Source organism: Heteronotia binoei, chromosome 10 (genome assembly GCF_032191835.1).
Source record: "Heteronotia binoei isolate CCM8104 ecotype False Entrance Well chromosome 10, APGP_CSIRO_Hbin_v1, whole genome shotgun sequence".
NCBI classification, from domain to species: Eukaryota; Metazoa; Chordata; class Lepidosauria; order Squamata; family Gekkonidae; genus Heteronotia; species Heteronotia binoei.
Genome location: NC_083232.1, coordinates 50000168 through 50013547, shown reverse-complemented (window position 1 = coordinate 50013547; position 13380 = coordinate 50000168). Strand labels below are relative to the sequence as shown.

Genomic DNA, 13380 nt, shown 5'->3' with positions numbered 1-13380 from the left:
AAGGTCACTCAGAGGCATGCCTTGGCTATGCAACCCAGCCTTCCAATATGGAGTTTTCCTGGTCTCCATCATGGGGCCTTTCTGGGCACACAGGCTAGCTTTAGAGGGCCCTCCATGTCTTTTAAGGCTACCCTCTTTATTCAGCAGCACTCTGGTAACAAGTCCCCCCCTTTGGCACCGCCCAATCCTTGGAAGGTGCGTGCCACATTTCATAACACGCTGTCATTCAGACTTCAAACAACCAGGGTTGAGACACAGTTGGGACAAAGGGAAAGGGCTTAGGAATGGCAACTACCAAAAAATAGGCTATACATGCATTAAAAAAACCCAAAACAATCCAATCAGGAAAAAGGGGACTATGTGTCTTGGTACTGAAGACTATCTATCACTGAAATTTGGGATGATCTTGAAGAGGCGGTAGAGGAAAGAGGAGGCTAGAGATACATTTCATTTTTGAAATAATCAATCACTTGAACAGGGAAATCCATTCATAGTATATGCATTGAATAATTACATAAGTCCAGTCTAAATTTGTGAACGTAGATCTTGGAAGGATCCTAGGGAACTTATTTCTTTATCAATAAAACATTACTAGCTATGATGCAAGAATACAAGGTCATCTCAATTTCTAAAATGCATAAGCAATAATAAGGGACATATGCAAGTGACATGCTATGAACTGGATCAACTCATGTGCCTTTATGGCAAACACCTTGTAGCCTGGGTGATTAAGATACACACATTCAGACATACTTGGAAACATTGCCAGTTGTAGGCAGTCCACATTTGGCCACATTATTTACAATAGAAAACCCATTTTCTGACTAATTCCTTGTTCCCCTTCTCCCTTAGGTCTTGTTTCTTGAGTTCATGGAGGGTTTGCATGCTCTACGCATGACAATCTTTTCACACGGAAATCTGTTTTTGTTGCAGCCAAAAGGAATTCTTTTTCTGGAAACACAACTTGGAAGTGGCAGTGGGGCTGCTGTTGTGAACAGCTAGGGCAACTAGTCTTTTGCTAGGCAGAGGAATTTCCCTGGAAATGAGTTTTCTCCACAACTCAGTTTGGATGGGGTTCTGGGGAGGACTTCTTTCCAACATCGATGAGGCATGGCCAGGCAAATTTCAGGACCTCTGGGTAGATATGGAAGAGCCTGGAAAACATACTTGGAGAAACAAACAAAGCAACAATAGTAGGTGCTTTTCCCCTTTAAAGCTTTCCTTGGCTGACCACAATTTGACATAACTTGAGTCCAACCCTGTGGAGATAGGGTTGCACACATTATCTAAATTAACACCCTTGCTTTGGACTGGAGACTTCCTCCTCCTCACATGGAGTTTCAGTTTGACAGGGTCTCTACCCTTCCAATGTTAAAGGCAGATTTCATACACCATACAGAACACAAATCCACAATATAAACCTATGCATCACTTCTCATGATTCAGGCTAGTGCACATCCATATAGAAAGCATGCACCTAGAGGTTCATGAGAGGCTTTTTACTTTGTTGCAACAGATATGAATCTTAGAAAAAAGAAAACATGAAATTGTGCACAAAATTGGAGCTCCAAGAGGAGATTACCAGAGTTGGGGTTACCCCTGGATTATAAAAATGGTCACAAAAAGGGAAGAAAAACTTTTGCTATAGCTTTGGAATATATGAAATTGTCAAAAATAAGAAAAACTTCAAAAACAAACACATAAAACAAAACTGAGGCCTCAATAGAACAATGCCAGCTTTAACATACATGTATGCGAGGGATCAGACCCAAAATTATTAGAGAATTGGATCAGAGAATTTAAACCACAGGAAATCAGTGGAGTGTTCAAGTCCTATTGAACCCCATTTTCCTCTGTGCCGGCTCATCCAAAATTTGTTCTGTGGGTCTCACTTACGTGTGAGAGTGGGTTTCAACAAACTTTAACAACAAAATCCTAAAAGCAAATAATAATTAATCCTCAAACAAACAATTCTTAACAGACATACCAGCAGTTCTTAAAACTACTATATAATGATGAGCATGCACTAAACTTGAATTGCAGGTCTGGGTTTCCTTTTTATATAACAAAACAATCCTGGAAAGCAAATTCTGGTTAATACACCTTGACAAAAAAGATTGAAATAATGGAGAGGCAGAAACTTAAAACAAGCAAATGGAAATGTGTTATCCAGTAGCAAGCCTGGCCAGGACTGGAGACTGGATTGAAACACAAAATCAAGCAGAATTGGAGTCCTACCATGGTAAGAGCATGAAACATAGAAAGGATTTCTTAAACAAAACACTCTGAAAAGGTCAAGCTCTAACAAGATGCTATAGATGGAGACATAAAATAAAATAGATAAGCATATAGATGCCTCTTTCCACAGGTAAGAGGTTCACTAAATAACTAAATAGGAAGATTGATATGCACAGTTCATAGATGGAACATAACTATAAATGACATTAAGAGAGCAAATGAAGATATATATTTGAGGAATGCAGAACATTATTTAAGTCCGGATTTCTAATGAAGACCAAGAGTTTTCAGGAATTCTGCCTAGTGAATTATCAACAAATCTAGAAAAGGTATTTCTATGGGAAACAAGACACTGAGAATAACTGGGTCACTGTTAAAACAAAGTATTATTTTCTCAAGACTTAGGAAAGAAGATGCACAGTGAGAGGGTAGTTTTACCCAAGGAAGGGTACAGATGTTCTTCCATACTACATGCTGTAACTTCAAATGAAAAGAGGTCTTGTAGGAACCAAAATTTGTGAGGTAGAATTTTAAAACACTGTGCTTTTCAGAAAATAAAAATTCAGTACCAACAATAAAAGGAATTTTCAGATTTAACTGAATGAAAAATTGGGAAGCAGTTCAAAGTAAGATAGAAAACTGTGTTAGAAGTAACACTTGAAGACCACATGTTCCTGGCATGAGATGTACTTTAGAAAATCACAAGAAAAATAAAATTTTCAAAAGGTTTGATACTGTATTGCTTTAGAAGAATAGATTTTCCATGTAAACCCAAAATTGCAAATAATTTAACCCATTATCTCAGATTAGATACCATGGGGCATATATATAAAAGATCCTTCTCTCTCTAAGAATGAGAGAGAGAAAATTGGTTTAACAAAAGATAGAAAGAGAAGATAATAAACCTTGCTGGGCAGTTAATCCCAGTATTCTCTTATCCAAAATTTAACCCATTATCTCAGATTAAAAAATTTAACAAAAGATCTTCTGTTAGGTGCACCATTTCTTTAAAACAAGGAGATCACAACCTGAATATCTTAAAAGTGTTCCCCTTGAAATTAAAGCTACAAAATCTAAGTACAAGGGAAACTGATTACAGCCATTAGAAAAATATTTTCAGACTCAAAAGGTAAAGCAAAAATAAATAAATAATCAGAGGAAAAGCTTCTAATCTAGGAGAACTCTTAGCTTCAGGGCAGTTTACAGGCAGGGTCTTTTCTCTAGCAGAGAAAGATTAGCTGTAAATGGAACTTTGGGATGCCAGCTCCAGGCTGGAGATTTCTGAATATTTGAATTAAATTTGAAGATTACAAGGCGTGCAGTCCATTTTCTTGGACACTTTCTCTCCCAGAGGCACTGGCCTTAATGTTCTGGGCATTACATTATATTTTGGTTCCACCTGGAGCCTGGCACCCTTGCAAAACAAAGTAGTGTTTTGAGCAAGCCAAGAAGCTTTCAAACTGGCTTGCTTCTTTCAACATATGCACATCTTCCCTCCAGGCTTCTAGAACTACTCATTTTGTTTGTGGAGACATTATTGCAGAATTTCAAAAGTTTGAATTTGTATCTCTAGACCTCAAATCAGGAGAAGATGAGAATTCAGACAAATATCTCAGTTGTGCCTCTCCCCTTAGATACCATGGGGCATATATATATATATATAAAAGATTCTTCTCTCTCTAAGACTGGGAGAGAGAAAATTGGTTTAGCAAAAGATAGAAAGAGAAGATAATAAACCTTTCTGGGCAGTTAATCCCAGTATTCTCTTATCTGATCTTGATAAAATTTCCAGGATACAGGTTTTTTTCAGGTTAAGCAACTTTTAAAGACAAGATGGGGAAGCTGATGAGATATCTGCCTGGGGAAGGGGGGGGCTCAGATTTTACACTTCTTATTTCTACAATTAAAACTAAATTTGGCTAAGTGTCTTTTCTTTCCTAAAACAGCTAAAGAGGGTCTCCAAAGGTTTTCCTAGCCAAAATCCAGTGAAAGATGCTAGGACAAAGGTTCTTTGCAAAAGAGAAAACTTTGACTCTTTGCAAAGATGTTGGCAATTTACTTCTCTTAAGGAGACTGGATTAGCTTTGTATCAGAGACAAGATTTTCTTTCTGATTATGAGAGGAGAAAATTCAAGCTCTGGGTGTTTCCTTATTTGCATGTGAAAAAGGCAATAGCTGGAGTTAAGATTTTTAAATGACCAAATTTCTTCTTCCCTGGCTAGTTATGGATCTGATTTATAAAAGAAGACAGATCTCTTTCTCTAAAGACACCTGGTTGCTTGTGTTTTAAGAGGAGAGACTTGAGGTGAAAATTTTCTTTCCTTCTTAATGTCTCAGGGCACTGCATTCTAAATATATATATATATTATTCCTTTTGCTTTTTCCGGTTGTGTTAAAGATTTCAAATTGAGTAAGGAGAAGAGGATTAGCATTCCTTCCCTAATGGGAGAAGGGCAGGAGGACTGCAAATTTGCAATCTTTAACTTCTCTAGGCCAGGCTCCAATTTGGGCTGATCTTAGGCATTCTCTGTACATGCTCAGAGGCCTTTCCTTGAGCCTGAAATTTATAGAACTGAAGCAGTAAATATTTAACAAAACTAGTTTAATCTCTCTTTCTCAGAGGTATTTGTTTCTGGCATTTTAAAAGTGAAAATAAAGGTACAACTCTCTGAATCTCTCTCTCAATCATGGCAATAAATTGTATTTGTTTAATTTGCATCCTGGCTGCATTTTAAAAGGGCTAAACCTAAGTTCTTTTGGGCTAACTAATGCAGTAGCCATGTACCAACTGAATTTTAGTGCTGAGATAGCTGAACAGCCTTAATTGGCTACACCACGAGGGCCTGGGAGGCATAAAAATAACATCATGAGTGCATTTCTTTGCCTAGCCTGAGACTAGAACCTATTATGCTGAACAGCCTCCTGATGAGATTCCATTCGGAGAAACCCTTGGATTCCATCTGGACATTTGGACTCTGTATGATAATATCTAGCTCTCTGAATTTATACCCAGTTAGCTAGTTATATTGAACAACACTGTTATTTTGTATGGCTCACTAAAACCAATGCTTTCATGCCTATTTTGTAAAATAAAATTCCTTTAAGTTTATTTTTGTGGTTATTTGCTTTCAGAGCCACCACAATCCGAGCCAAATTTACCCACTAGCCTTTGGAAGTGCCTACTACCAATTTGTGAAAACTGACTTGGGAAACCCCTTGGTGCAGTGGTGTGGCTTGGTTTTCTCTAGAGTATTCCTAATAGGCAGAGGCTTCTGGGGGAAATGCCAGACTTTGGACCTGTGTTGGACTATCAGTTGGCAAGTCTGCTGACCCACCTCGGCTGGACAGGTGGCAACTTCATCACACTAACAGAGACCTGATCTTTTGGGCAAGGCCACATTCTCTGCAGTTAGTTTTATTTTCTGAATGGGGTTGCCATATCCAGATAGGACAGATTGCTAGAGATCTAGAATGGAAGTCTAAAGAAAGATGAGATCCCAAAGGAACCAGGCTCTGAGCTCTCACTCACACCAACTTCCATTACCCTTCAGAGTAAATTGAGTTTGCAACTTAGAACTTTGTGCTGTGATTCCAGGAGAGCTCCAGGCCTCACCCTTGAGAACTGGCCTCGTTTAATTTTAGTCCAAATCTTTTCTGTTTCTTTATTTTGTTAAGGGGAGAGAGGTCTTTGTTACCTTACAAACCCAGGTTTCTCTATTCTAAGAGACATTCAAATTTAAAAATTAGATTTTTCTTGGGCGAGGGGAGGTTTAGGGACAAAGGAGCCTTGCCTGCCCTTGTGGAAATACTATTCTCTGACATTTCCCATAAGTCTGTCTTTAAAGTTCTCCATGGCACCAGACATTTAGACAGGACACTTCAAGGGAAAACAGAAAACAGGAGCTGCCCTTAAGGGGTCTGGCAGCCAGGGAGCACTGGAGGTTTTCACTCCCTCTCTCTCATGACCCAGTGAGGTCACCCTACTGGGAACTGCACAAGAGAAAATTGCTCTCGCTTAGAGGCTTAATTTCCTCTCATTCACACACACCACAGAAATCCATTCAGATCCTAGCTTCTGCGCTTCAGCTCCAAAGCAGAGCCTAATAGACAGAGCTTAAGGAGTGATCAGAACCTTCTTCTTTCCTAAGGAGAGGTAATCAGAATTCCCAGACAGTTCATACTCACAATCCTGAAGATCTTCCGATTCCCTGGACACGTCGGTTCAACCAGGTGCGGGATCTTGATTTGGCTAACCGGACACCTTCTCCCACCGGGGTGGAGAGAGCTGAACTCGATCAAAAATGCGACCATGGCGCCTAGTCCGGTCTTCCCACCACGAGGGTGGAAGGCGGACGGCTATACAACCAGCCAAGGGAAGGAAATATCCTAACCCATTATTCTCATTGGTCAATGCACCAAAATGAAGCAGAGAAATAACGAGGTCCACGCAGACTGACTGGGTTGAAGCAAGGTTTACTTTATGGCACCATAAGAAGAACCCAGTCGGGCATGGGCCCCCAAAATGACTGAGTTAAAACCATTCTACATACAGCCAGTTTTATTCACACCGAAAACAAGCAGGCAGTTTGTAAGCTTATGTAAGCTTATCTGATTCAACATTCCCCACTCCCTTGCAATTCCTTCTAGTACTTTTCCATTCCTCCTGCCCCCTTCCTTTATCAGCTCCAACAAGAAGCTTCTCAATGAGGCCCCTTTGTCTTATCCTAATACACATCTGTGAACACACACCCACTGAAGGCTATCTGTGCTTCTAACGGCAGTTTTACAAGACTCTTCTGTTTGAAGACAAAGCATATTTTTACTCAATATGACAATTATTATTATTGGGGATATTAATTAATTATTCAGGGGTCCCCCTTCACATGCTGTTAGGATGCAGAAGGATTTTATTGAAAAGTACAAAGGAAGGTATGTAGCTTTTATTTCCAGAAAGCTACATATAATTGTTTATTCATCTTGAGCATATATATATATATATATATATATATATATATATATATATATGCTCAAGATGAATAAACAATATGAAAATCCCTTATCTAATTTAGACTACTGGTCCATCTGGCCCAGTATAGATACCTGGACTGGCAACAGCTCTCCAGAGTCTTAGTTTTCCCTAGCCCTGTTACCCAAGATTTGAGAAATGAACCCTGGGATACGCATGGCAATGCTGAATCAACTGAAGAGTACATTACAACCCATTCAGCCTATTTATACTATTTTGCTTGCCCTTATGTTGCCTTGATCTTAGTGTAAGGTCACTGTAGAGAAAACAGGCTAATTGACTTTTATTATTCACAGTCAAAGTGTAATGGAAATAGAAAGTAAAGAGAAGGGCTTGGAAAGAAAAGGTTGTCTCATTTTACATAGACTACTTCTGAATTTTGCCATAAGGCATCTAAATTTAGAGGAAGGCTCAGATGGTTTAACTTATGCTGTCTTCCAGCCCTTGCTGGCCAAAGTAGATTCCCTTAGATTGACTTAGACTCCCTCAGGCTTACTCACTTCCTTAGACTCACAGGCTCTTGCCAATTTACACCTCTTCTTACATATGACCTTTGCAATTTGGGCCTATTATATTTCAAGCAGTTTTATCTATTTTTCCATTCTTGTTGCCATTCCACTGTAATCTAAAATAAAAATACAATTACTCAAACATACTTGTACTCTCAGTTGCTATGAGAAAATAAGAGTGATATTAGGATTTCACAGTCTCGTTTTTCCCTTAAGATATTGCCTTAAAGTGTTTTTTCCTAAAGATTTCTCTAGACTGCTATCCCACTTCTATAACATTAAAGGTTTATTCAGTTTTTACCCTTTATTTATCCTGAAATACCAAATGTAGTTATCTTATCTTACAGTTCAGTTCTAAGCAGAATTCAACCATTTTAAGCCCATTGAATTCAAACTCAGTGTTCAGAAATTCCTGGAAATGTGAGAGGTGGATTCTAGGGAAGGTGCAGTTAGAGAAGGAAGGGACCTCAGCAGAGCATAATACCATAAAGTCTACCCTCCAAAGCAGCCATTTTATCCAGGGGAACTGATCTCTGTAGTCTGGAAATCAGTTGTAATTTCAGGAGATCTCCAGGCCCTGTCCAAAGGTTGGCAACTTTAGGTGTAACTCTGTTTAGGATCACACTGTTGGCCAACAGTAAAATACTCTGGCACAGCCCCACACTGCAGTAGAACTAACTATTTGACATGAACAGCACAAAGCATTTTCACTTCAGATAATATGCATGATTCTTGGCTTCCTCCTGCTACTCTTTATATACCAGTTATGCACTCGGTATATAATCTAATCATCTAATAATTACAGGTTTGTCTTACATTTTCTCTTAGTGCTTTTCAAAGATGTATTGCCAAATGCCTTTGAAGCATTTAATCTCATTGTTTTTCTTGTGCTCTGTGTGTTAATGAGAGAGAATAACACTCTTATGACAAAACATGTGATACAATTCTAAAAGTAGATAGACTATCTGTAGCATATTGAACTTTCTAGATTTATATAAGAGCCATCGTCTCAAATATTATAACTTAATACAGTGTTTGGCACCATCAACACGCCACTATTTTACTAGGGGAAATTCATTGTGAAAAGTGACATATATTATTTGCCACAAAGAACTACATGAATAGTACAAACATTATGAGCCCTTTGACATTGTTTTTCTGAAAGGTTTTGACAGATGGCGTAACAATATTTCCTAACCTCAGAGTAGCTAGCAATAAATACTTTCCTCCTTATATTAGTTTTATTTTACTAGCCTGCTTCCTTGGCTCTGACAAGCTGTCTAGTAGCAAGGATGTGCCAGTTTAGCATTTTCTAACAAATCTGGAATTCTCTTGCCCTGCTTTGAGTTTTTTGAATTTAGTTTTGTTATCCTAGTGACCTGAAAACAAAACAAGCCAATAAATATGAACTCTATTAATGACAGTTTTTGTTTTTAATTTTCAAATCCCATTCTTGCGCTGTGAATTTTCTGTTGTTGCATGCAGAAGTGTTATAGTTTTGTTACCTATGAAGCATAGTGCTTCATGCTGTCATTTTGCACTCATGGCTTTTCTTTTTAAAGCTCAGAAACAAAAATCATCAGCTGTACCCAAAAACACACCAATGCCCCATTTTTTAAAAAGACATTGTGGACTTTTCTATCCAGCTTTCCATTTAGAAAGCCACAATATGGATGCTAAAGATCCACAGTAAGCATAATGGTGTGAATAATCTCTTTTTGTTATTCCAGTTATGCAGAATGAATGCCTTGGGCTTCTGTATGTTATCACCACATTGACCAATCTGTCATTGATTGGAAAGTCAGTGAACCTTATATTAATGAAGGCACATTAGTAAAAACTGGCAAAAAATCCTATAGCTTTTTGAGCTCTTTTTGTTAGCTCCAAAATGTACTTACATGCAATTTAGAAAATACTTGGAAATATATACATCTATTACAGAAAAGGAAGCCGAGATAACCGCACAAAAAATTATAAATATACCAGTAGAAGCCCACAAAAATTCACATAAAGTTTATTCATATTGGCACATTCTAAGTTCAGCCTTCCAGTATTTGGTCCAAGATTGGGGGTGGGGGGGATCTCTGGCAAGAAACTGCATGAAAAATACAGGCTGCAATATGGATGAAGTTGGCGGTTTGCTCCCGAGTGCCAAACTTTGCCAGCCTCTGTCACTCTTCATCTCCGCTTTACTTTCTGCACTCTATTCACTCAAATGAGCACACTTTTTCTCGTTGCTGGTATTTTTGTGAACTTGTTTGTACTGGCTCATTAATATTGTCAACAAGCCAATATTAAGACTGTATATATTTGAATGAATCAATGTATGCAAATTTACCACTAGCCAGTGGTGCTACAGGGCACACAAATGACTCTGTTTTGTTCTGTTTTGATTCAAAGGTAAAAGTTTGGTTCCAGAACCGACGGATGAAATGGAAGCGGGTAAAAGGGGGGCAGCAAGGGGCTGCAGCACGGGAAAAGGAACTGGTGAACGTGAAAAAAGGCACACTGCTCCCCTCAGAGCTTTCTGGCATTGGTGCAGCCAGCCTCCAGCACACAGGGGACTCTCTAGTGAATGATGACAGCCACGACAGTGATCACAGCTCTGAGCATGCACACTTATGATAAAGCATGAAAGAGTCACAGCTCCGTTCTCAGGAAAGATATGCTAACACGGCAAGCCTTACACAGACATTATTGAAATACGCAAGCAACTCCGGCAATAAAACAAAATTGGATGTATGGTTGTGCTTCTCTTGGAGTCTTTTTTAGATGAGTTCAGTAAGTGCCATGCCTTAAAGGTGCCTTTTGAACAGAAGCAATAAAATCCCCCCAAAAAACCAAAAAAAACCCCACTCTAACTTGCTTTTGAACATTCCACTTTTGTTTGTCATTTCAGTGACAATGGGCAGGTATTTTTGCTTTAGCTTGCACTGAAAATGCCATTGTTCTTAATAGTTTTAATATTTGGGGGGGGGGGGGGGAGTTAAAAAGCCACAGTGCCAACAGAAACAGTGGATGAGAAATATATTTTAACTCTGTATATATCTATTTTACAGCATTTTTACTTTTCACTCATTTTTAGCAATGCGATCATATTAGCTGATGGCAATAGTCACTCATGACAATAAATGGCTTTTCTCTTCTCTCTCTCTATTTTTGTTTTGTTGCCCCACAAATATATGCAGACAACTGAGTTTGGAGAATGAACAATGCATGAGTCTGCTAGGGAAAGCCCTTATACCACAGACAAAACAAATCTTATGTTGCATTTACTATCAACTTGCTGCTAATAGGAATTTATTAAACCTTGCTCCTCAGATCTTCTTATTGTATAATAGCAAAGTTGTTCATCTGTGATCATACAAGATCTACCATTCATTTTTATAGCTTATTGCTAAGAACATTCTACATGTGTATGACATTTTGGCTCATTGCAGCTGTTTGGCCACATGCCATGTATTCCAGGGTAGCTCTGATCAGCTTGGTATAATTGCCTCAAAAAAACTGAGTTGTGAAGAATGAAGTTTGAGTCCAGTGGCACCTTTAAGATCAACTTGGGGGGAGACAGTTTGGTGTAATGGTTAAGTGTGCAGATTCTTATCAGGAAGAACTGGGTTTGATTCCCCATTCCTCCACATGCACCTGCTGATATGACCTTGAGTCAGTCACAAGTTCTCACAGAGCTGTTCCTCTCAAGAGCAGTTTCTGTGAGAGTTCTCTCAGCTCCACCTACCACAGGTCTATTGTGCAGAGGGAAGGGAAAAGAGATTATAAACCACTCTGAGAATCCTTTGGGTAGTGAAAGGCAGGATATAAATCCAATCTCTCCTTGTTCTTCACTGGTCTCAAATTTTGTTCTACTGCTTCAGACCATCATGGGTGACCACCTGAGTTCTAGAGAGTAGCTAGTGTTCATAAACTTGACATTTTAATTTTCAGTGCCATCAATCAAGTGTCCTTAATGCCACAAGGAAGATTTGACTACCCCTGGTAATTGTCAAATAAATTGATTAAACATAGCTCTGTATCAAAGTGCAAAAGTCAAGGCATCCTTTCTTTTCCAAGCTTGTGTGTACAGTCCAAACTTTACACAAAACATTGATTGTACATTGTAAAGGAAATCTTTAATAAATGAAGCTTTTGAAATAATTATTGTTTCCCTTTGGAGTTTTCCTAAGTCAAAATGCCAAAAGTGTCAAGTGCCCCCCAAAAAGTCGTCAGCCAAAAACAACAAGGGCTACATTAGCACCTTGTGGAAATCAAGAAAAAACAACAACAAATGTTCAAAATATGATGTAAGATAAACAATTGTTCAATGCAACATGAAGATATTTAAGTCATATAACCAACCAGGCACAAAAATATAGGCTAAGATATGATAAGAAACAAATATGTTATTGGAAAGCATGTTCATTTGGCCACTGTACCAATAATTTTTTGCCACTTATCTTTGTTTCCCTGTGGCCACTAAGCAAGTCAACATATGGGCTGTGGCAGAGTATAGAAGAGAGACAGCTAGGAAGTCTTGCTGAGTGGAATGGAATTGCCATGTGGACATTTACATGTACCCTTCAGGTTTATGGGATCCTAGGTCACTGAGAGCTTTAAAGTAAGCACCAGCAGCTTGAACTGGACCTGGAAACAAGCAGCCAGGGAAGGGAGCACAGAATGAGTGTAAAATGCTCCTGTGGTCAAGCCAACATCACAAACAGGCTGCTGTATTTTGACCAGCTAAAGTGTCGAAGTCATTTTCAAGGGCAGTCCCACATAGAGTGTGTTACAATAATGACCTCTTTCTACTAAGGTGCCAGTCCAGAATGGACAATGAACATCAGAAGATACTGGCCCATGGTAAGATAATGGGGCCTGATTTGAATTAGCACTGAAGGTTGTTTTCTGGATCATTCACTTCTGGTTTTATTTTACTGTATTTCTTGGTTGATTATTATTCTGATTTAAAAACAGAAATTAATTTAGACGTGGGCAGGGGCAGAGCTAGGTATAATTTGGGAGAATCTAGATTTTTTTATTGTTTTCTAGACACTCTGAATTGGTTCTGAAGCAGATCAGAGACAAACCATAGCATCTGATAGTTTGAAACATTTTTTTTTTCAGAAATGTACTTAGGGAAGAGGCATTATAAGTCAAAAGTTGGTGAACAGGGCTTTAAAAACCCCCTAATCTGAATATGCTGAATCCAAATATTCTATTTATGAAGCTAAATTCTCATATGAAGACTTAGAAGATCTGAATTAAAATTAATTCAAATTGCTGGATTCAATCAGGACTCAGAGATTAAAATGATGATGTTCTGGTCCCATAGGGGCTTGTAGCAGGTGAAAATTCCAATTGCACAGGCTTCCTTTTCTTTTCCCTCTACACATACTATAATAGAGAAGAATTTGCTGACTAAACAGAAGTGCACACAGGGCCTTTTTTTAGCAGGAACGCACAGGAATGCAGTTCCAGCTGGCTTGGCGTCATAGGTGTAGCCTAATATGCAAATGAGTTCCTGCTGGGTTTTTTCTACAAAAAAAGCTATGTGTGATACAATGGTGACATCAGGAATGTGGCCTAATATGCTAATAAGTTCCTGCTGGGCTT

General features: G+C 38.7%; 1 protein-coding gene across 1 annotated transcript in view; it reads left to right on the top strand.

Annotated features, from left to right (window-relative positions):
* MEOX2 (mesenchyme homeobox 2) overlaps positions 1 to 10600 on the top strand; it is a 112516-nt gene extending 101916 nt beyond the window's left edge. The window contains exon 3 of the mRNA XM_060248590.1: positions 10174 to 10600. Within this exon, the coding sequence (XP_060104573.1) occupies positions 10174 to 10398 (225 nt within the window). The 3' untranslated portion in view covers positions 10399 to 10600. The remainder of the gene's footprint in view (positions 1 to 10173) is intronic.
* The last annotated feature ends 2780 nt before the right edge of the window (positions 10601 to 13380 follow it).